This window comes from Ochotona curzoniae, unplaced genomic scaffold (assembly GCF_017591425.1).
Source record: "Ochotona curzoniae isolate NIBS_2020 unplaced genomic scaffold, NIBS_Ocur_1.0 contig_4514, whole genome shotgun sequence".
In the NCBI taxonomy this organism is placed as follows: domain Eukaryota; kingdom Metazoa; phylum Chordata; class Mammalia; order Lagomorpha; family Ochotonidae; genus Ochotona; species Ochotona curzoniae.
This window is the reverse complement of record NW_024466312.1, coordinates 1,925,280-1,948,084: the sequence shown is the minus strand read 5'-3', so window position 1 is coordinate 1,948,084 and position 22,805 is coordinate 1,925,280. Positions and strand designations below refer to the sequence as shown.

At 36.6% G+C, this 22,805-nt stretch overlaps 1 protein-coding gene across 2 annotated transcripts in view; it reads right to left on the bottom strand.

Annotated features, from left to right (window-relative positions):
- The window catches only part of VWC2L (von Willebrand factor C domain containing 2 like), a 134,796-nt gene that overhangs the window by 93,682 nt on the left and 18,309 nt on the right, over positions 1-22,805 (bottom strand). The window contains exon 3 of one of the 2 annotated variants that reach the window (XM_040986397.1): positions 15,248-15,377. The exons of the other annotated variant lie outside the window; for it this stretch is intronic. Coding sequence (XP_040842331.1) covers positions 15,248-15,377 — 130 coding nt within the window. The remainder of the gene's footprint in view (positions 1-15,247; positions 15,378-22,805) is intronic. 2 annotated transcript variants of the gene reach the window in all.

The window sequence follows — 22,805 nt, the reverse complement described above, 5'->3', positions numbered from 1 at the left end:
TACAAAAAGATTATCATCAATAGCAGCCATTTTGGAATTATAATTTAATATCACGGCACAACGTAATATGATTTCATCAAAATAGCTAAACAGAATTGGTGATTCAAAGAATTGGTGCATTTGTGGAGGTTCGGGCAGCCTTGTATATTTTGATAGGAAGTCAAAGTGGTAGTCACTTTGAAATTGCCTGACATGAAAAAAGTTAGATACGCTTGCCCTATTATAACACAACTTTCTGCTCTTATTTTTCACAATAAAAAATTGAGCTTACAATCACATAAAGACTTGTCTAAGAATATTTGTGGTAGCTTTATCATAGTTCAAAAACTAGAAACAATCTAATTTTCTGTCAACAAGCAAACAAACTTGATATGAGGATATGAACTATTGATACTCCTACAACACAGATGAATTTCAAAACAATTATTTAAGTGCATGAGTACAGCCAAGGTGTAGATTGCAAGTGATTTTTTTTTTGCCTAGTTACACTAATTGCAAATTAATATAATAGGACTGAATGTAAAACAAGTTATCTGCATGGGAGCGGTAGGGCAGAGACAAGCTATAGGGCGGTATCAGAAAGGGTTAAGGAGATTTGTGTATTACCTAGATTATGGTAATGAGTGCAGAGGTGTATAAATACACACAGTGTATACACATGTATACACACATGCATATATGATTTATACGTCCAAAAATCCTAGTTGTATATTTTAAATACATGAATTTGATGTCCATTTAGATCAATAAAAATTGTCTTGAATTTTTCTTAAATATACCTATGATGTATAAGTTGTTGGCAGTTTTTATGTCTTCAATCCAGAAAGAATCCAGTTAAAGTAATCACTTTTTCGCCATAAATTGGTGATGACCCCCATTAATAAAGAACGGATCAGTACTGTTCCAATTATCGTAGTTTTGTTCTTATGAGATGCCATGACTATTGAAAATAACCATTTTTGAAAGCCTACACTGAATAAATAGCATCTCTGTTATCTTCCACTTACCTCTACTTCTAGGCTCTGGGGACTCAGCTTGGAGAGAATTCCCAGACCGTCTCCAGGACAATGCTTTCACTCTAGGTCATTTTGTGGTCTGACAGTTTCTGCCCATCCTGCTTTGCCTCTTGTCCTAGAACAACTTTGTCTTCCAGTAGTTATTGATCATGACTATTTCAAGTTTTAATTTTCTCATCTGCATTTATCTTTCATTTGAAAGAGAATGTACTTCCTAATAGACATGAAAGCACGCACAATGTTCTCAAACTTTGAGCATATTTGTACAATACTTAGAGGGCATCTAAAACACCAGAATGCCATCCCTCCTCAGGGATTACTGCTGTTGTAAATCTACGATGGGGTCAGACATTTGCATTCTGACTAACCCTTTTGGTGCTGCTGGGCTGGGGATACACATTGCAAAAAACAGACTTTGGAGTTCAATAGGGCAGGGTTCAAACTTAAGCCACAAATGAGGCTCCATTTACTAAGTTGAACTAAGCTTCAACTTTCCCAGCCCCTTGATTTATAATCACAGTGGTTCCTTCCACATAGGATTGTCATAAGGACTAAATATCTCAGTGTGTACAAAGGAACTGGTACACAAAAGGGCTTAATGCATGAGGACTAGAGTTAACTCTTGCAGCAGTTGGGCTCATGATCATCATTAGTGTAGTTATTGAGCAGGCACTTCCGAAGAGTAACCATTTCTCTCAGCATGTGTGATTGGCTGATGCCACTTTCCCTTCCACCCTCCCCGGATTCACTTTCTCTGACTCATGTGCAGGCATCTAGCCAGGTGTTGCTTCTCTGGGCCAGTACCTTCCTGCTGTTGCCCAGCCAGTCAGGGTGTGTTGTACTCCACATTCAGACTAATGGGATCTATATTTTATTACTTAGTCATCAGATAAGCTCAAGAACATTTGACATTAAGAACATATGTTTCTGAGCTCGTGTCTTAGGTACTTCATGCCCTAGTTATTTCCCTCAAATTTGTAGTGACATAAATTAAGAGAATTGTGAACATGAAGGAGAGAGTAAGGGCGGGAGTCCTTAGGAATGCCTGTGAGGTGTGTGTTAGGGGAAGTTCTGTACTTTCAGCAGCTTTCCATTTTTCAGGTTCCATTGCGTAGGAGGCTTACGGCTCACTTGGCCTAATAACCCAAGTGCATCCATGATCAAGAATTAAAACTCAATCCAGTTAATGCCAGAAATTCAGGCTTGAAAAGCTTGCATTTTTTCTCCTCAGTGCCATGGTTCTATATTGCTCTCCATTCTCCTTTCTCTCCCTTCTCAAGGAAATCCTCAAATTAACTCCAAGTAAGCCGTTAGAAGCAAACATAGGTGCCAAGAACCCAGCAAACAAAGCATATCAAATCAGTCAATTTGTTGCATCAATTTTAAATTCTGACACAGAAAGTTAGAGCTAGGAGGTTTTCAAAATTTGGATACAACATTGCTGACTATTTTGTTATTTAAAGATGTTCAAAATGAGCTTGGCTTTGCCTTCTGGAAGGCAGGTGTGTTGTTTTATAACTATTTCTACAAAGCACAGAAAGGTGATGCGTGGAAGTGAGGACTCAGGCTTGGCTCTGCCGCTCAGGGCCATCACCCTACACAAATGACCACCAGTGGGGAAGACGGCAAGCTTGCAGGGACTTGCTAGTTCGTTTTTCTCAACTGAGGGGCATCCAACCATAAATATGTTTCAAAAGAGGCTTAACATTTGTGATGGATTGATTTGAAGCAGCTCAGAGCAACATTTAAATATCAAAGGTCTTACAGTAAGGGCTTCCTGCTTCAGCTAGGGCAATCCTTAAAGATTTCCCAATCACTCTGCCTCAGAAGAAGTACTGGTTAGCACATTTTCTTTGTCGCAGTGTTATGCCAAGTTTCTAATTTATTTCCTAGTTGTATAATTTGATTTCTAGAATTATACATTATTCCCTGTAATGAGTGTGTCTCCCTCTACCCCGAATATTAAGTCATACTTTCTGATTTTTACTAATTTACAAACCACAGATTTGGTTAATGCTTATGGCTCTCTGAACTCCGCTCCCCCCCCGCCCCCCCCCCCTGGCTTCTTCTTTTTTTCATAAAAAGCTCAATCAGCTACCTTCCTATGTAGTGTTATCTGAAAACGGCAAAGCTGTTCAACTCATTAAAATGGTATTCCTGATTTTCTCCTGCAGTACACACCCAAATGCCCCTACACATTCGTAGATATTCTTGCCCTCTCATTTCTCCTTTGGAACATGTCTTAATGTCAGTACAGATTTGAAATAGCTGACACATTGCTATATTAAAGCTCCAGCTTGGTAACATATTGTCCCAGGCATTCTTAAGCTTTTCAGTTGATGAAGTCATAAAACAGAGCTGTGTTCGCTTGTACGTGGAGATGAGTGCGCTGTGGATGACAGGGTTCAGCAGGAAACTACTGACCCGTAGAAGGAACACCTGGCTAGATGCCTGAGGATGCATTGGCTAAGGGAGATCAGGCAGGCTGGAGTAGGAGCACTGGTTAATGGTAAAGCTGAGGGATATACTGGCCTTTATCAGCTGTTTTCTAATGATGAGTCTAATCATAATTAATCTGACAACTACAAAGGGTAAATCCAGCTCTCATTTATTAAACACTTTTATGCTCTAAATGCTTTTCAGGCAATAACATTCTCAATTTTTGTAGTTAAGTAAAATATATCAGGAAGAAGAAAACTGGGGGTGGGCATTTGTCACAGAGGTGAACACACTGCTTTGAAGGTACACATCCCATATCACAATGGGATTCGTGTCCTGTCTGTTTCTGAGCCCAGGTTTCTGTTCATGTGCACACTGGGAGGAAGGGGTGATGGTCCAAGTACCCTGCACCTGGAGATACTTGCATGGGATCCTGGGTCCTGGCTTTGGCCCAGCCTGGCCCTAGTGCTTGCGGATAGTTTGAGTTCTAACCCACTGCTGAGAGTTCATACTTGGTCCTTCTCTGTGTCTGACTCCCTCTCCTTTGCTCTCTCTCTTTCCTTCTCCCTTGAAATAAAGTGAAGTGAAAAGTAGAATAACACCAGCTAGAGTATGACTTTGACTATGCTTGAAAATGGACCACTCATGACAGGAAGTCTATTCTTAACACACAGAAGCCTGAATGTCCATGATGAGATTCTGAAACTAAAATATTTTTGGCAGTCAGTTCCCCTTGTTTTGTGACCCATCAGTGAATACATGCTAACCCATCTTTGTGGTAAACTAATGCAAACTTAACTAGGAAAGATACCCTTAATAAGAACCTTTATTTCCTACAACAGAATGCATCCCAGATGCTTCACAAGAAAGCTCTTTGTAAAAAACCAGAAGTCAAATATGCTAAAGATAGGATCTGTTCATTACCTGTTGAGATCTTGCACATACCAGGATCCCTTATGGGCACTGTTGCTAATCCTGGTAGCCCCACTTCCCATCCAGATCCCTGCTTGTGGCCTGGGAAAGCAGTTCAGGATGGCCCAAAGCCTTGGGACCCTGCACCCGAATGGGAGACCCAGAAGAAGCTCCTGGCTCCTGGCTTCATATCAGTTCAGTTCTGGCCGTTGCGGCCACTTGGGGAGTGAACTAGCAGATGGAAGATCTTCCTCTCTGTCTCTCCTCCTCTTTGTACACCTGACTTTCCAATGAAAAAAATATGAATCTTTTTTTAAAAAAGCATTGTTTCTATGAATTCTATTGAATCTGTTAAAAAATAATGAAAAATGGAATTTTATAAAAGGCAGGTTTCAAACACTAACAGATTTCTTTCAGACGCCACAACATGGATATTTGTTCACTTAAAAATGTACACATGCATCTTCAACATGTTGTAGGTAATGGGAATACAGGAGTGATCAGAGCAGGAAAAAGCACTTGGTCTTTGGGATGATTGTGAGAGGAGAGACAGCAGCTCAAGAAGTGAACTCTAGACTTGTATATGTGGCAGTAGGAGTGGTGGAGGAGAGAAGAACAGTGAGAGGGAAGACCAAGAATTGACTCTTGGTTTGTAGACCTACATGAGGATTAGTCTCAGGGCCCAGGGGGACCCTGGTACTCCTGGTCTTTGGGTAGAGTGTGAGATAAACACTGAGGAAGGGCATGGCAAGATTAACCTCAAAAAATCTTAACCCAGATGCAAGAATAGGAAGCCTGAGACTATAGGAGAGGAAGGGTTGCCATCCTTTCAGAGGCACCCAAGGTTCTGAGGTCCCTTCTCCATCTTCTTGGGACATACAGAGGAACACGAAGATTTGATTTTGTTTGTGGAAAGGGAAGTCTTCCCATATGAGCTCAAAGGATGTGGTCTGTTGAGGATCTTCCTCCCATACAGGGCTAACATCCTAAGGGCCTTCTAGGCCCATCTTATCTGAAGGCTTCTGAGGAAACTAAACTAGTTCAAAGACAAGGAATAAACATGGGGAGAAGAGCAGGAAGCAGGATTTGGAGATAATGGAATGGAGTTTCCTTGGGGACTTTGCTTGCTTGAGTTGCCGGCTGCTACAAAACAGTGCTGAAGTCAGGTATGGGAGAGCGCTCATGTATCTACAACACAAGGTGTGTAAGAAGCAAGACACTCTGCCTTCATTTATGCCTTCAGCATGGGCAGCGACCACGTAGTTTTAGGGTGTGTTTGAGAGACACATGGATGTCCACACAGTGAGAGAGAGAAATAGGGGTCATTCCAGATGGGTGGCTTTTTACTCCTGAGTGACCAGTAGCATGGGACCCTAAGCAAGTCTCTTGCAGAGCTAGTGGTTTGAGCCTCTGTAGAGAGATGGGTTTGTTCATAGCTGTTTGTGAATCTCAGCAAGCCAAAATGTCTTAGCTTCCCAGACACTATTCATTTAATTATTTCTGAAGCTGTCGCCTGGTCACCCATTTCCACATCCAGGTTTCTTGAAGGTAATTGATTGGAAATTACTATCTGTAATTTCACAAGATACCAATATAATATTTTAAAACCATAATTAAAAAGAGGTTGAAGAATAGACAGATGATGGGTTTAAATTTGTTTGGTGGTTTGGGGTACCTTTTAACAGTACGCCCAACTATTTTTAAGACAGCTTCAAGATTATCTGGGTATTTACAAGTAAAATCTGTATGTGTTAAACACCTTTGCTTGCGTCTCTCAAGTGCTTTGTAAGATAGTTTACTGGACGATAAAGAACTGAGTGATTGTTGTAGTCAGCACAGTACTTCCTCCTCTGTCTGCAAGGAGAGGGTGTGTCCTTTCTGGGAAGTCCTGGATTCTCAGAAAAAAAAACAACAGTATCTAAGCGTTTTACATCTGTTTAGGGAGAAGCAGAGAAAGGAGTTCAGATTTTGGCACTTGTTGACTTTCTTCTCTAGATTTCCATAAAGTACAAGTAACCTTGATAATTATGAAAGCAATATGATTAGTGGGAGATGAATGTAGCATGAATCTTAATTATGTCAACATTATAAAGTAATGCCTTTGAAATCTAATTTGCTAATGAATTAAGAGGGAATCCTGTTGGTCTAAGAGAACATAAATATAAATATTTCCTTTCTGTTTTTAGAGGTTTTTATTTTAGCTTCATGAAAGAAATTGGAAATTATTGTTTGTGACTTATTAAAATGACTGTTTGTAATTATTCTGTTTTGACATCTAGTTTGTAGGGATATGATAATCCTGACCTTCAGTTATGGAGTCAGTAAAACAGTCTTTGAACCTGCTTTCCACAGCTGTGCTTTCCTTGTGAGATGCTTGTTGGTGGGGGCGGGGGTGGGTCTGGGTGCGTACTGCCCAGGGCCAGGGCGTGCTTTGTTTGTATTAAGCTTTTTACTAATTCCTTGTCCAAGATGAAATGAGAAAACATTAAGGTGAAAGATTCGCATGTAATTAAGCCTGATTTTTTCAAAATAGTTCCAGAAAATGTAAATGGATACACTTAAGTGACTGTTTTAGCAATTTCCCTAATAGATGCCTAACATGGGCAATGAAGCTTTCCAAATGCTTTAAAAACTACCTCATCGTTAAAGAAGTTTAAAAGTCAAGTAGTAGAAATTAGTAGTTGTTTAATTAATTTATTGAGTACCAATTATAATAAGGGACCGACATAATTCTAATAAGTGGCATACTGATTAATAAAGTGTAAAGTAATAAAGTTTTACACTACCTTCGTATAATTTTTTCTGTATTTTCTGTTAAGAAGTCATTTTTTGTCACAAGAAAAATGTTTATTATAGGGAATTTAGGAAACATAGGCAAGCCAGAGGAAGAAAGTAAAAATTACCTATTAGCCTGTCATCTAGAGTTCAATATTAGTAATATTTTGAAACATTTGTTTTCTATACACGTATTTTATTTTTAACTAAAGTAAGATAATAAACCTATTTTACCTCTAAACCATTATTGTCATCTTATTGTGACCATTTGTTTTTGTTTTAAGCAGGCGGGCATGTCTTTAAATTACTTCTATAGTAGAGATTGTAGCTTTTTATGTATTCATACTAATATACTACCACTTCTTAAAACAATCACTTCAATTTTAAGTACATAGGTTGCAAGTTTTTCAAATTGTGCTGTCATGAAACTACTCATAGTATCATTACGCTGCAGACACACTGCTCTTCAGAAGGGATTTTATCACTTTTGTTGCTTTCCACAGTATGAGAGAATGCCTGTTATTATTACCTTTCCAAAATTGCATATTGTGTTCTTCTTTTTACTACACAAAAAAATTTACAGATAAAGTTGTCACTTATTTTGCATATTAATTTTTCCTTTTATAAGTTCTTAATGATGGCTTTCCCAGGCTATAACCAGGGGCCGAGGTGGGAAGTGGAGCAGCTGGGACAAGAACTGGTATCCACATGCAGGTGGAGGATTAGCCAATTGAGCCGTCGTGCTGGCCCCAAAATTCTTACTTTCATATCAACTGTTAGCATGTTAAATGGAAATATGAAACTACGATTGCTTTTACAAGTTTTGTATTCATGTTTGATAAATTAGGATAGTAAAGACCAATAGAAAAAACAAACATTGCTCAGTTGTCATTTAAGATATCTGCAAATAAATGTCACATTACTGAGGCAACAGTATATGAACCTTAATTCTATGTAAAGTATATTGTCCAATTTCTAACCATAGGCCTGGGCCAACTTATTGATTAACCAGCAACATGAAATTGTTCTGGTTTCACCAAAGTGGGATTATTGAAAACTAGAATTTAAATAAAAATATTCCATCAATTTTCCTTGAGATTCTGTCATAGGTGAATTTGAGGAATTTTTCATATTTAAAGGTCAGTTTTGTTTCATTTCAGCGAAACCTTTTGGAAGTTATTTGGTAATTGTTTTTGGTTGGATATATGATTTCTCATATTAATAGGCTACTTCTCATAGTATTTACTTATTAAGCACAATTCTGACCTTTTGAACTACAGTACAAGTATTTTATCACGTCAAACAGATCCACACAGACTTATCTAGAGTTTTGTCAACAGTATTTGCTGATTTACCTTTAATGTTCTTAAGCATAAATAGAAATAATACGCATTCTCTATTTGACAATTTGTTATGCTAAACAGATTGTCTACTATTGAACTATCTTTGCAAACTCATAGCAAATTCCACCTTTATCAAAAGGTATGATAATTTTAACCTGCTGTTCTTTTCTCTTTGCTAACAAAATACACACTCTGAAAAGTTTTTCCATGACATTGATAGAAAGATTCCATTGGGATTAAGGCTTGAACCAAGATGATATGAAACTCTTCCTTGTATTTATTCACTCCTTCATACACTTTGTTGCAGAAATGGTCATGTATACCAAACTGCACTCTTTCAGTGCAATCTACACCCCAAGCTTGTAGGTGGAGGATTAGGGAGCCATATTCTATTTAAGATGCCCTTGTTAACAAGCATAAGGAAGGTCTCTTTAACTGCATTTAATAATTTGTCATCCTCAGTTTATGCCAATATACTTCATAAAAATATTCATTGTAATTGCTCTGGAAAACTTTAAAAAGTTATCTGCTCTTTAAAGAGTTAATAGCATTTGTTCAGTTGGGAAACTGTGATGAGTCTGTGAAAATTTATTCAATAAAGAGGGCCATGAAATAAAAGTTAAACTTCCCTGCTTCTACCTTTTTCTTCCACTCCTTGCTTGTCTCTATTCCATCATGGTTAAAAGTTTAAGGCATATTCTTTCAGAAGTTTCTTAATGCCATATACAAAAATAAAAAATATGGGTTTAAAAATAATCTAATTTGATTATTAGCCACAATGAATGAATTTTAGGTTTTAAAACATATTGCTTGTGAAATACCTCTTCACATACTTTTCTGTTTTTATTGTCACTAGTTTTCAAATGCTTAATATCTTGAAATTTTTAGCTTTTTTTCCTCCTTTTACCTTCTCACATCTCCCTAATAGCAAATAATGAATTGCTGTAATACTTTAGTTTCCCACTGCTCCGTGAAATGCTGCGATGTACATTATTACTTCATGGAAGGACTTTGGGTTTTATCAAGATTTTTCTCTTTAAAAAAGTGTGGTGAAATTTTTGCTCATGATTGGAAATCTCCAAATGGTGAAATTATTGACTTTTAGTACGATGGAAATTTTAACAGAAAAATCCTTAAAGATGCCCAACATATTCACAACTCTATTAAAACACTTTCTCAGCATCTTTGCCAACATATGAGATTTTATCATCTCAGGGTGTTGATAGAAAATTGGGATTTTATTGTTAATTTCTACCTATCTGATTTCTTTTGAATACAAACTTATTTTTTCCCATTAAAAAAATATTTTTTATGAAACAGTTCCATAGGCTCAGAGATGTCCCCTTCTACGATCCTCTTTACCTCTCCCCCCATGGCTTTCTCCCATATTATTACAATATAAGATACTTCATTTCCTTCTTCTGTATATTTTGTTTATATACTGTTTTCCTGCTACCTTTATGATTGAATTATTTTTCTTTCATTTATTACAAGGAATCTGCATGCCAAGAATATAAACATGCTCGTGCAAGAACTGTTAGAAGGTGTTAGATGCCTTTAAATTCCTTTCTCTTTTGTGTTTGTGCATGGCCCTTCCCTGTTTTGTTCTTTTCCTTTATATTTGCCCTTTTGGAAAGTCAATTTCCTGATTTATTTGTAACAGTACAAAATCAGAAGACAGTAAGGGATATCAAACTAAATATTTGAATACTGTTTCCCACAATTTCCATTTCATTAGAAAGATATTGAAGCTTACTGTTTAATTTTCATGGAACATTTTCAGAGGTGTCCTATCCCAATTTTCTATGTAATAACTCTTCTTTCGGTACTATGAATAATGACTGACTATAAATTCCACTGAAAACAAAGAACTTATAAGTTGATTGATAAAGTGTAAAAAAAATGCACTTAATCGTTAGAATTCACCAACCATCAAATATCTTATACCTGCTAGTTGACATTCTATAGTCTTGTTGAATATGATTTCTATTCATATTTTGTGGACTTTCAAATTAATTGGTCAAATATAGACATGTATAGACAACTGCAAAATGGAGTAACTTTAAAAGATACCCTGGTAGAATAGCAGAAAATATAATCTGACAAAGAGTCAATGTCCAGAATTCAAACTCAAACAACTTGACCACATAAAAAAAAAAAATAGCCCAAGAAAACAATGGGTGAAAGACCTAAATACACATTTTTTTTTCCAAAGGAATGAATACAAGTAGCAAACAGATACTTGCAAAAAATGTTCAGTAGTAGGCAAAGATCAATCAAAACTAAAGAATGGTTATTACAAAAAGACAAATGATAACACATTGTTGGGAGGATGTAACAATTAGAGAACTCCTGAACACTATTGGTGGAAATATGAATAAGTAAAATGTTGTGGACAATGGCGAGGAGTTTTCTCAAATAGCTAATAACAAAACTTCATATCAGCCAGGAGTCCCACCATTGAATGTAATTTGAAAAGAAATCAATTTAAAATAATTTAAAATTGAAGAGACATGTACTCCCATGTTATTGCAAGACAATTCACAACAGTACCATCCATATAAATTGGAAACAAAATATGTTTTCAGCTGGCGAACCATAAAATGTGATGCATGTACAAACTAGAATACTTTTCAGTCATCAATAGAATCCTTTCATTTGTGTCTACATGGATGAAACGGTAGGTTGTTATTAAGTGAAAACAGCCAAGAACAGAAAGATAACTACCACGTAATATCATTCGTAAGTGGAATGTAAATTAGTTAAACTCAAACAATTTGAATTTAGCATGGGTTCCAGAATCTGGGGCGAGTAGGGGAGACTAATAGATAAGTGTTAAATTTTAGTCAAAAGTCCTTTTGTTGTATTTCCTACTTGTGTAAATGTAGATGATAGTAATGTACTATTTATATTACTGAAAAGGAAAATATTTTGAATTTATCTAGCATAAGGAAATAATGTTTGAGGATATATATTTATCCTGATTTGAATATTAGATAAATATTGAATTTTTACATATTATCTTGGAAAAACTGAAATTTTAATCTATCAGTTAAGTTTTTAAAAAGCAGGAGAAAAGAATGATATGAATGTAAGACAAGATGTTAAAATTAATATTACTGCTCATTAAAAATGAATACATTCCAAATAAATACATGGTACAAGTCAAATGTCTGGCTAGTTCCAGATATTCGAAGTATTTGCTTGGTACTCTGAATTTGACTGTTTTCTTTAAGCGAATGCTGTGCTAACTTAATTTTTCATATTATAAATACAAGAAACAGATAGCTCATGAAATCACATGGAAAAAGCTGAGGATGAAAAAGCACAATCGAAGGGAAAGACAATATGGAAATATTAAAATTTTCAAGAAGTATTTGGATTGTTATTTCTTCAGATATAGTGAGAAAGGAGAAACAAGTGCTTAATAATGCTATTTAGAATTATTAATTTCTATGTCAAAACCTCTACTTCTCCCCCAATGCAGCATTCTGTAATTGGCTCAATCAGATCAATTTTACTGGTTTCTAGTTTACTTGTGCTAAGTCAGTGGTCTTTCATGGTGCTCAACTCATTTTAATGAGAATGGTGTATATTTTATAGTTTGGCAGAGTTCATTGATTAGCATTGGAATTCTTGTCTGAGCTTATTGCTAAGATTAGAACATTTTATTTCTTTACATAATTAGAGAAAATGTCTGAAAGTTAATGTCTTTAAGTATGCAAATGAGAGACTGACACTATATCTACAGCACATATTATTGTTACCTATTATAATATTAAAAATATTTCAAAAAATAACTTCATATTGATGAAGTATTTTCTGGGAAAACTGTATATTATTATACTTCCTTGTTTGCTGTTAATAAACTCAAGAGTTTAAAAATTAACTGTTTACTAAGTTTTAAGGTTAGGTGTGGTAGATTCTATCATTTAAACGTTCCTTTTATATTCATAATACATTTTGTGTTTTGCAGCTTCTAATTTCACAAGGTTAAAAAAATATTTTAGAGTACAAAATGGAAATATTTGACAAGATCAAATCAGCATTTGTGAAAACATATTTCTCTTCCTGTCAAAGTTATCAATATTCACAAGGATTTAAATATATATATTTGACTTATATTTGTAAGCAGTCTTATACATATACATATACGTATACATATGACTGCTTAAAAACATATGACTGCTTACAAATTAAAATCCATTGCCTCTACCTTTAATTCATAAAGCCTGTTTTTAACTTGACTTTTTAAGATCAAGAAAATAACAACATTTTTAAAAAGTAGTTTTCACCATAATGGGAAAAGCTATTTCCTTCTCTAGGAACACACAGTCACCAGGTGTTGGAAATTTCAGAAACTGCTCTGGTTATACTCTGTTAAAGTCAACACTTATTTTCCCTTCAGTTTTATATCTGTTCTCTTAGTTAGGCTTAGAAAGAGAACACAGGAGCCTTAGCACTCAACCTGTGTTCACAGTAAAAATCCCGGAGTGGCTGGTGGTCCTGAAACTTCAGTGCCTGCTGTGCCACCTTCTGATGCATTTTTGCTTTATTGTTGTTTTCTACAAGGGACTAATTAGTGGCATTTAGCAATAGAAAAAGGCAACATCTCAATGTTACATTACAATGAGTTAGTCTTCCCCTATTTCGAATTCATATTCATTTTCTTTCAAAAAATAGCGTAAGCTTGTTAAAAATAGCATCACGGAAGTGCTATTTTTAATGCTTCGTGGAGGAAAAACAATTTGATTATACCTTGTGTATTCAACATCTGTTTATCAGGGATACTAATGGATTACAAATTCATTGAAAAATTAAAGTCCATTCTTCATGCAATTTGCAAATAGAGGCTTGCATTTGAAGATAAATTTCTCTATTATGATATGTGAAAGAAACATTTGGTGGCATTAAATTAAGTGTGACCAGTTGGTGCTGGCTGATTTAACCTTGGATGTAAATATTAACTCGATCTGTGATAGGTGTCAGGCTAGGCTGATAGTGACGTGGTGCAGTATAATGTACAAATTATATGATAAGTATCTGGTCATGAGAGTTTAATTCTGTGAGGTCCTGAGTTGTGTCCAGAGAAGAGTTTTAAACTAGAAATGTAATGTATTTATTGTAAAAGTGAGATGGAACTAGCCCAAGATCCCTCAGGGAGGAAAGATCTTCAAACACCTATTTAAATAGTAGCTTGTAAAAGAAAAAAAAATCTTCACATGTGTCCATCCTAGTTCTAAAGATTGATTAGGTAGCTGTGGTTTTCTTGCTTGTATCCTTGGAAAAAACGAGAAATAACAGGTAGTCTTCTACTTCAGACTGAGCATCCATATACTTGATTATGGTTAAGTCTCCCTTGCGCCTTCTCTTCTCCAGGACAAATTATGCTAACTCCTTCATTCTATCCTCATAGGTCCTATTTTTCAGCCATTAAGTCACCATATTGTTCCTTTCTGTACCTTTCAAAAAATCTCTTAAAAATATAAAGTGTAACATTTGATGTCTTTGCATATATTATGTAAGTTAGAGCCTCAGTGGGAGAGTTATTTCTACCTCCCCAATCTGAGAGATGGCTTTTAGGAAAAGTCAGTTGGATTCGGGGAATATTAAGAAAAAAAGAGAGAAAATCTATGTAAACAATTTAACATGTAATGAAGTTGTATGAACAAAAATAATATAATCTATACCTGGGCAAATGTTTGAAGGATTCTTGATGTAACCATTGAGAAGACGCCAACACACATTACAAAACTCATTACAAAGGTGATCAGAGCTACTTTTGCTTTTAAATGATTTGATGCTTCCCTTGCTAATTATCTAAGAAAGAAAATACTTACAGGTGTGCTAACATTATTCCCAGTTCGAAGCAAACAATGTAAAATAGAGGAAGTTGACTACTACCAGCACCCAAAAGGCAAAGGGATTCAGCAATAGAGTGAGTGACAATTGCTTACTGAAGGCATACAAGCACTTTTTAAAGCAGCTAGTAAGGCCCAAGGCTGGTGGAGGCATTTGTGAAGTGTTAGTTAGTGGAGAGTTACTGGCATGACCCCTGGGGAGTGTGTGCTCTCGCTAGGGTACACATCCTGAACCGGAGTCTTGGCATCATCTTTTCTGTGGTGTACCCTAGATGTGGCGTGATTAGCACAATGCAGTGATTGCAGCCTCTGTGGTCAATGAGGAATAAAATGGAAAGCAGAGTCTTGGAAATACGCCAGAACATTTTTTTCTACAGCTATTACCATGAAAACAACGCTTCACGGTTACGAAAACTTTGTGTAAAATCGCTAATATTTTTAGTTTTTCTATGCTGAATTTAGGTGCATGGATAATTGGACTTACATTTCTTTGATTACTTTAAACCTCATATTTGGTCTATGCCCAAAACAAAACATTCAGCATTTATAGAACTCTGTATCCTGGGTTATGTACTATGAAATATGGTGTACTTCTTCATAGACTCCACAAGAAACAAGTGTCATCATTACTAAATAGATGCCACTGTGGTTTTTTTCCCCCAATATCCTCCTGATAAGTCAATAATAAATGATAGGGATCACAACCAAGTCAGCTTGCATGAGCTTTAATTCCCCAGATGAAAAGCTACTTGAAGGTGAGAAAAAACTTATAAATTGGTCACGTCCATGTTGAGAAGTTACAGGCAGATTTTAGAGGCCACTTGCATTGAATGGTGTGCAAAAGGGACATGTTGTATTTTGTACTAACCCCTCTTGGAAAGCTAATGCAGTGTGGTCTTACCATTTTTGCAGACAGGACAACATTGTTCTGGTTCATAGACTGGGTTGACACACTCAGGAACTGCGCAGTCTGCTACAACACAGTGAACTTCATTGCTGGGCTCACAGCGACACCATTCACATGGAGAGGGCTAGGAACAAATCTAAAATTAGCCCCTTTTCTCCTATAACTTAATGCTTGTACATTCATACGCTGTCAGAAGATAAAACATCAGTGTTTAAGGTGGCTTACTCTATCAACTCCATTTACCATGTGTATAATTATTCTCCTCCAATGGAAGATGACCTAGACATCCAAGTCATGCTAGTTGTGATGTGCAACTCAAGTTGCCATGGACAACTAAGGCACCTACCTATGGCCTTCCTTTGTTTTTTGCTCTTTCTAGAAAAATGTTTGAACACTGATTTGGTTCCCAGTGGCACCCATTGTTCTCCCTACCAGGCAGAAATGACACTGGAACATGTGGAACATTTTTTTTTCCACTTGCCTGTATTTTTTTCCTGAGAAATAGGAGAATTACTGAGGAAGAAGCAATGATAAGCAGACACCTTTTATGAACTCTTTTTTTTTCCCAAGTTATCCTTGGCTCTAAATGGCATTTTTTTCCCATGTGAATGTCAGAGAAAATTGCATTTGAGATCCAAACATCCAGGTACTGCCTCTTGAAAGATTGAGTGAATACTTTTCATCTTGCCTGCTTGCTTTTATGAATGAACTAAAATTGATCGACCTAAAAAGCCACTATTCAAGTAAGAGTCAAAGACTCTAAAACTGAAATTGAAAAGTGGTTAATTAAAAGGGAAAAAATGCAGGAAATAATTTTTGTCTTCACAGTACTTACCGACTAAGAGAGTTTATGATTTTTGTGTCTACTAGGAACTGCCTAAATTATAAACAGTCTAAAACGGTGGCTACTCTACTGTTCTCATCCTGTGCAGTTTCTGACTGTACTTTGTCAGGAAACTAACATTTAGAATTATATAACAAAATATTGGAACTTGAAGTCCTAGCATGTCCATATTTCTCCAATCAAACCATTTGTTCTAGAAACCTCTGCCTCTGACCTCATGCCTAGTTCCTCACCAGCAACTTGTGTTGATTAAAATTCTCTTCTTTTGTTTCCATGGTTACTGTCCATCATTCCTCTCTTGTTCCTTTTTTTTTCTTGAGCTGACAGTTTGAGTAGTATCAGCAGTCCTTAGGCAGTATCTAAGTGGTGAGCATCATTCATTCTTTCAATTAATGATTTAATCACATTCATTCGATCTTTGTTTTCTGAATGAAGAAGGCTAGTATAAATATTTCATTTTCAAGTTTAATGAGAACAAGAAAATTATACATAGATCCTGTGGTCAAGTGTTGTGATTTCTTACATGATCAGTAGGCTTGTTGATGAACATGATTAAGTTTGTGTCATTGTGGTATACTGTGTTTAAGCATTTCAGAGGGATCTATTGCATTACCTAAGGGCTTGGATTTTCTTCAAACTCCTATAACAAATAATATCGGTAAATTAGAGAAAAGCTTGTTATTATTGAAACTTTTAATTGAGTAAACAGATGAGTACAGACTGGGTTTGTTAGGTTGCTCTTAATTGTGCAGACTCCATGGTGATGGAGAAGGCTCCTAAGCAAATATGTAGCTTTTCTTGGCTCAGTTGGAAGGAAACATTTTCACATAGCTTCCTGACAGTAGCAAATGTATGGCTAATGCAAGAGGAAAAGGGCGCCACTAATACAATTCCTTCTGGACCTTATGCTTTCCTTCACCGCAGAGATTTATTCTTACTGTCCTAGCCAGAAGGCCTGGTCCATGTAACTATAGTGCACTGGCTCTGGGAATTAAAATTCCTGGAGTGGGATTCGATATTTGCAAGACAAAAATGTTTATTCCAAAGTAGCTATGGTCTTCTGGGCCAGATATGAATGATTAATTTACTCAACACAGACTGTTGAAGTGCATCGTTCTAATTCCAACAGTGTTTTGGAATATTATTAGTTACTAGGTGTCATGCTAACCAGTTTACCTGTATTAATTTACTTAGTTCTTGTAGTAACCCCATGAGAGGAGATTTATTGTTATCCTCACTTCACAGATGAGAAGACATGCTGAGAAAGTCCATAGTTCTTTCATATTCTCAAGGTAGTAAGTGGCACATGCAGGGTTTGAAACTAGGTAAGTCTAACTGGTATACCACATGGCCACTTGATAGCAAGGATCAAGATTACATGCAACCCCATCTGAGTAGTTGCCTTCCAAAAACTTTGTACCCTTATCCATGCAGACCAGCACATGGGAATAGCCATTTAAAATCCAGACAATGTATGCAATAAATGCACTCCCTGCTTTAAAGAAAATAAAAAGATAATCTCAGTTACTTCAATAATTAGTATATAACAGATTATCATGGATTTTTGTTGTTTTTTTTTAACCTGCTGAAAATGCAAGAAAATTATACAGGTCCGAATTAGATTGCCATGGAACTTGCGTGCCTAGGGGCTATGGCATTCTGGAGCTTGACACCTACACATGCAAGTGTTGGGAGGAGCACTGACAGATAGTGGTCTCGTAAAGATAGACTTTGGTTGGAGAGTGGATATGTGTGTAGAGATAAGCCTTGGGATCCTAATAAATATCCTGGGAAGAACTAAGACAACAAAATTAAGCAATAACGTGTAACTGGTTTCTAAGGAGCTTTGAATAATGCAACACATAGTTAACGCCATTATGTATTTTTCTTAACTCCTGGTATACCTTCCTATCCTCGCCTGTATTTGGTTTTATTCATATACTTTGCTTCATCATGACTTGGAACTTTTCATCATAACTATGCCAGTTCCTGTTTTATTTTCATTTTCCATAAGAATATATCTACTTCATTTCATTTCTTTATATCTCAAGCTTCCACGGCAGTGTCATCTTCTGAACCTTCAGATTGCACCCACTGACCGCATGCTAAGGTCCCTTTGCATCCTTGCAGGCTTGCCCAGCCTCTTCCCTTTCATGAACTTGCCATCTCTGACATCCCTGTCATTTTCTGGCTCAACTTGACTTTCTCAATTGCCCTGGTCTTCTGCTGCATTTTGGAAAAACTGTCATGAAATCAGCGATCTTAGAGGGAGTGACACTGCATTCAGACTTCAAGCCTCCCTGCCCTTTACAGTCTAAACTCCTGAAAGCTTTGGCTTTTTGGATAAATCTTTACTCCACAAACACTGAGCTGGTTATACATTTCCTTTCATTGGGTTGTTCGATGTGAAAACTGTACACTAAACTTGAAGATGTCTCCATAAAAACGAGTAAAGAATCAAGGTGTCCTTAGGGAAGCAAAAACTGCTGCCACAAACACGTGGAAAAATTATTCTTACTAGCTTTTCTTAGAAGAACATGGGAAAGAATGACTAGTCCATGGTTTCCGTCAGCTGTAGCTGTGTCAAATAAAATAACTAAATGATACCACCCCAAAATTTTATACAGAAAAGATCTTTTTCTAAGAAATCTCACAGAAGATTTTTCTATGTGATATTTCAAAAACCAAGTAACATTAACTATCATTTTTGTAAACTTTTGAGATTAGGATTGCTCAGATTTGTTTCCTTTAAGATTTATTTATTAGAAAAAGCAACAAAGAGGCTGAGACACACACGGAAAGAATTGGTAAACTGATATTCCAAATGATGAGTCACTGTTCAACTGATTGCAACAGCCAGAACCTGGGTTGGTTCAAAAGTAAGAGCTACAGAGTCCATCCGAGTCTCCATGTGGATGTCAGGGGCCAAAATGGTTGGGTCACCATCCACTGCTATCCCAGGCATATTAGCAGGAACACTGATTGAAAGTAGAGTAGCTAGGCCTCCAATTGGCAATCTGATATGGGACTTTAACCTTCTAAGCACCAATTTAAATATATATACGTGTATATATATAAATATATGATTATTGTTTTTCTATGATGAAAGTTAAACCTAAGCTTTGTAGTTGTGTTTTTGAATCTCTGATATCAAACTCCATTTAAGCAAGGATTATATATTTTATCTGTATTTATGTTACTGTTGATACATGAGTATGGCAAATTCAAATCATATCCCAGGTACACTAACTTACAAAAGGATAAATGTTTCCTGCTGCATATGTAAATGTGCATGTATGTGTTGTGTATATGTGAAGGTGATTCTAAAAGAGTTGAAAAATTGAATTAAAATTCTATTTTGGATCAAAGTTTAATGTGCTAAGTGGATTAAATCAAACCTAAGAAGACAGTGTTCACATGTTATATCTATTTTGGTAGTTAATATAAAGTGCATAAAAAGTAAAAATTCTCTTTTGCTACAAGTTTTTGAAATTCACATATATTTATTGACATTAAGTATGACATTAATGTCATATAAGAGAAAAATGAGATTAACTAAAAATATATGCTTATGTGACTAAAATTCTGAATCTCCCCCCCCTTGGTATTAGAATAGAAACACATTGATACATTTATTTTAAAAAAATATTTTAGTATCCAAAGAGCTTGATTCTGAAATATAAATATCAATTTGACTTTGAAAATTATTGGAGAATAGATGGATGGGTACCTGAACCCAGAGATAATGGGATGCTGTTGTTACTCTTTGTTCAGTTGGTGTGGGAAATTAGAGAACTAAAAAATGAACGTTACTAGAGTAATACAAGACTTGCAGAAAAAATGACCAACTTTGCTTCTTGTGAGAACGTGGCAGTTAACAGGGTCAAATCAATGTGAACATACACTGATTAAATTACGTTGTTGGGGCAGGCATTTGGCATCCCAGCCAGTGCTGCTAGGGAAACCCCGCATCCCATCTGGGAATGCCCGAGTCTGAATCCCATCTGTGGCTCTGATCCCAGCTTCCTGCTGGGACTCACTCTGAGAAGCAGCAGGCCATGACTCAAGTGGCTGGCTCCCTGCCTCCTACCTTGGAGACCAAGATGGAGTTCTGGGTCCTTAGCTTTAGCTCAGCCCAACCCTAGCTGTTATGGGTATTTGGCAAATATAGTTGTGAATGAGAGAGCACGAGATTGCAGAATGGAAGCATGGGCTTTCTCTCTGCTTTGTGGTAAGTGCATATTTGCACGCTGCATACATTGAGACTTAATTCTCCCAAACCCAAGAAAAGCCAAGGCATTTGGTCCAGGTATCAATACCCCAAGCCATCAGGAACATGTGGTGGCTGTCACTGGCACGGTTTAAAGTGCCTTGAGGGAAATAATCACTGTCTGAAGGTTTTTCATACCTTGTAGTGACAAGAAGTGTGGTGATATTCAAATAGAAAGACTATTTTTTTTCTTTTTTAACTTAATGATTTCAAGATAGCATCCTTCTTGCAAGACCAGAGTTATAAATTAGGAAAGATAGAAAAAATGATTTTAATTGGTTTTGTTTGGGTAATTGTGCCATTGTTATTAAAATCACCCTGCAGCCTTAGTAAGGTGGTTCCACGCTAGATGTGGAACTTACTTGCCGTGAATCTTGGGGAAGTCATGTAAACTTTCTTTTAGTTCCTCAATCTGTAAAATGACAGTAACAGTAGTAACAAACCTTACAGAGTTAGTAGGATGCACAAAAATATAGGTAAGAAATATAATATTCAGTCCCATATTTAGTCATAGATTGTTTTCCAGAAAAAAAAATTAAAAAAATCGAAAGCATGAGGCTGTTGTAAAATATTTAGACTATTTTCTTATTCCAGTTGAAATCTAGCTGCAGAGGTTGTTCGCAGTTTTATAGGGCTTGGATGTGTGGGAAAATTTTTGACTCAAGAGAATTAATATGTCTGAAAGATACTGCAGGAGAAGCTTGCACCATGGCATAGTGGATTAGTCTGCCACTTGCAGCCCCATTATCCCACATGGGCATTGATCAAGTCTAGGCTGTTCCACTCTCAGTTCATCTCATGCTGACATGCCTGGGAAAGCGGTAGAGGAACGACCCAAGTGCCTGGACCCCTGCACCCACATGCAAGACCTAGATGAAGTTCCTGACTGCTGATTTCAGCTTGGCTGAGCCACAGCTACTGTGGCCATTTGAGGAGTGAACCAACACAAGGAGTGTCTCTTCCACCCTCCTTTTCTCCCTCTGTCTCTCTTGCTCCCACTCTTTCTCCTTCTACTCCTTTCTTATCCTTCTTCCTTCTTCAATCTGTCTTCCGTCTCCATACCGCTCTTCCTCCCTCAATCCCTCCATCTTTTTACCTCTCTCTCTGTTTTCAAATAATTTAAAATCATCAAAATAGAAACAGAATGAAGAAAAATTTTCAGAAGTCTTAGACAAAGAGTAGTTGTGTACAGGTGGCAGTCTTAGCGGTTAACATCGTGGAGTGCCTCCTGATTTTGGCTCACTATTGGCACATGCCATGGAAGATAGAAGGTGATGTCTCTATTTAGTAGACCCCTTCTATCCACATGATAAGCTTACACTGACTTCCAGGTTGCTGGCTGTGGCCTGCTTATCAACCAAGGCTATTGTGAACTTTGGAAGTATGGACCAGTAGATTGGAATTCTCTTTCTCCAATTCTCTGCTTATTTCTTATTTCATTTATGTTTGACTTGCTGCCTTGCTAATGAAAATAAGTAAGTTTTTAAAAGGTTCCACCTCTCAATACTGTGTGAAGACAGAGTGGTTAAACCGATTAAAAATCAAAGAAAAAAAATGTAACAAATCACTTGTCATTGATTCATTTTGATCATGAAGGTGCCACCACAAATGCTACCTGTCCAGGCAGATCTCCCCTGACCACCTGGGTGACCCAATCTCTCCTTGATTCCTTCCCATTCTATTTCCCATTCAGAGCTCCCATCGATTCTTGAAGTTATCTGAATGATTTCTTCACAATTTTATTTGTTCCAACCTGCTATCTGCCTGGATTCTAAACTTGTTGTATATTGTTTATTACTATTAGATATATTAACAGAATGTATGCTCAGTAAGTATTAAAGTGCATGATCATTTATGCATTATCTTATTGTTTGAGCTGCATATCTAGGCAACTTCACGTGTGCTTATCATGGAAGAAAAAAAAATCACTCAATGAAGCCCTTGCATCTTCTTCAAGTAATATAAAGGGTACTTGGGGGAAAATATTTCTGGCTGCAAGTCATGAACTAGTTATCTGAATTTGTATGTTATGGCGGTGACATAAAGTCACTCTAAAGGCAACTTTGAGTTCACAACATTCATCCTGTGGATCACTGGTATGTCCACTCTGCTTATCTAGCAGTGGATGGTAACAGATTTTATGGCAACAGCAAACACTGTGCTAAGTGTATGTAGGAATCGAGGAACTTCTAAAGCATTTGAAGAAAAACTCCATCTTGTTTAATGATATCTGTCAAGCGTTGTTATTCAAACACGTGGTTTTAATTTGGCATAACTTTTTCAGGAAAAACTGATTTTAAACAGGCCCTTTTTCTAAGGGATGAGAGTAGAAAACCTAAGAAAACACATCCTAAGTATTCTGAGAAACAAAATTTAATTCTTAGAAACTCTTCAGAGGATGTGGTTGAAAGTTGAAGGGACAACTGCATAAATAGATG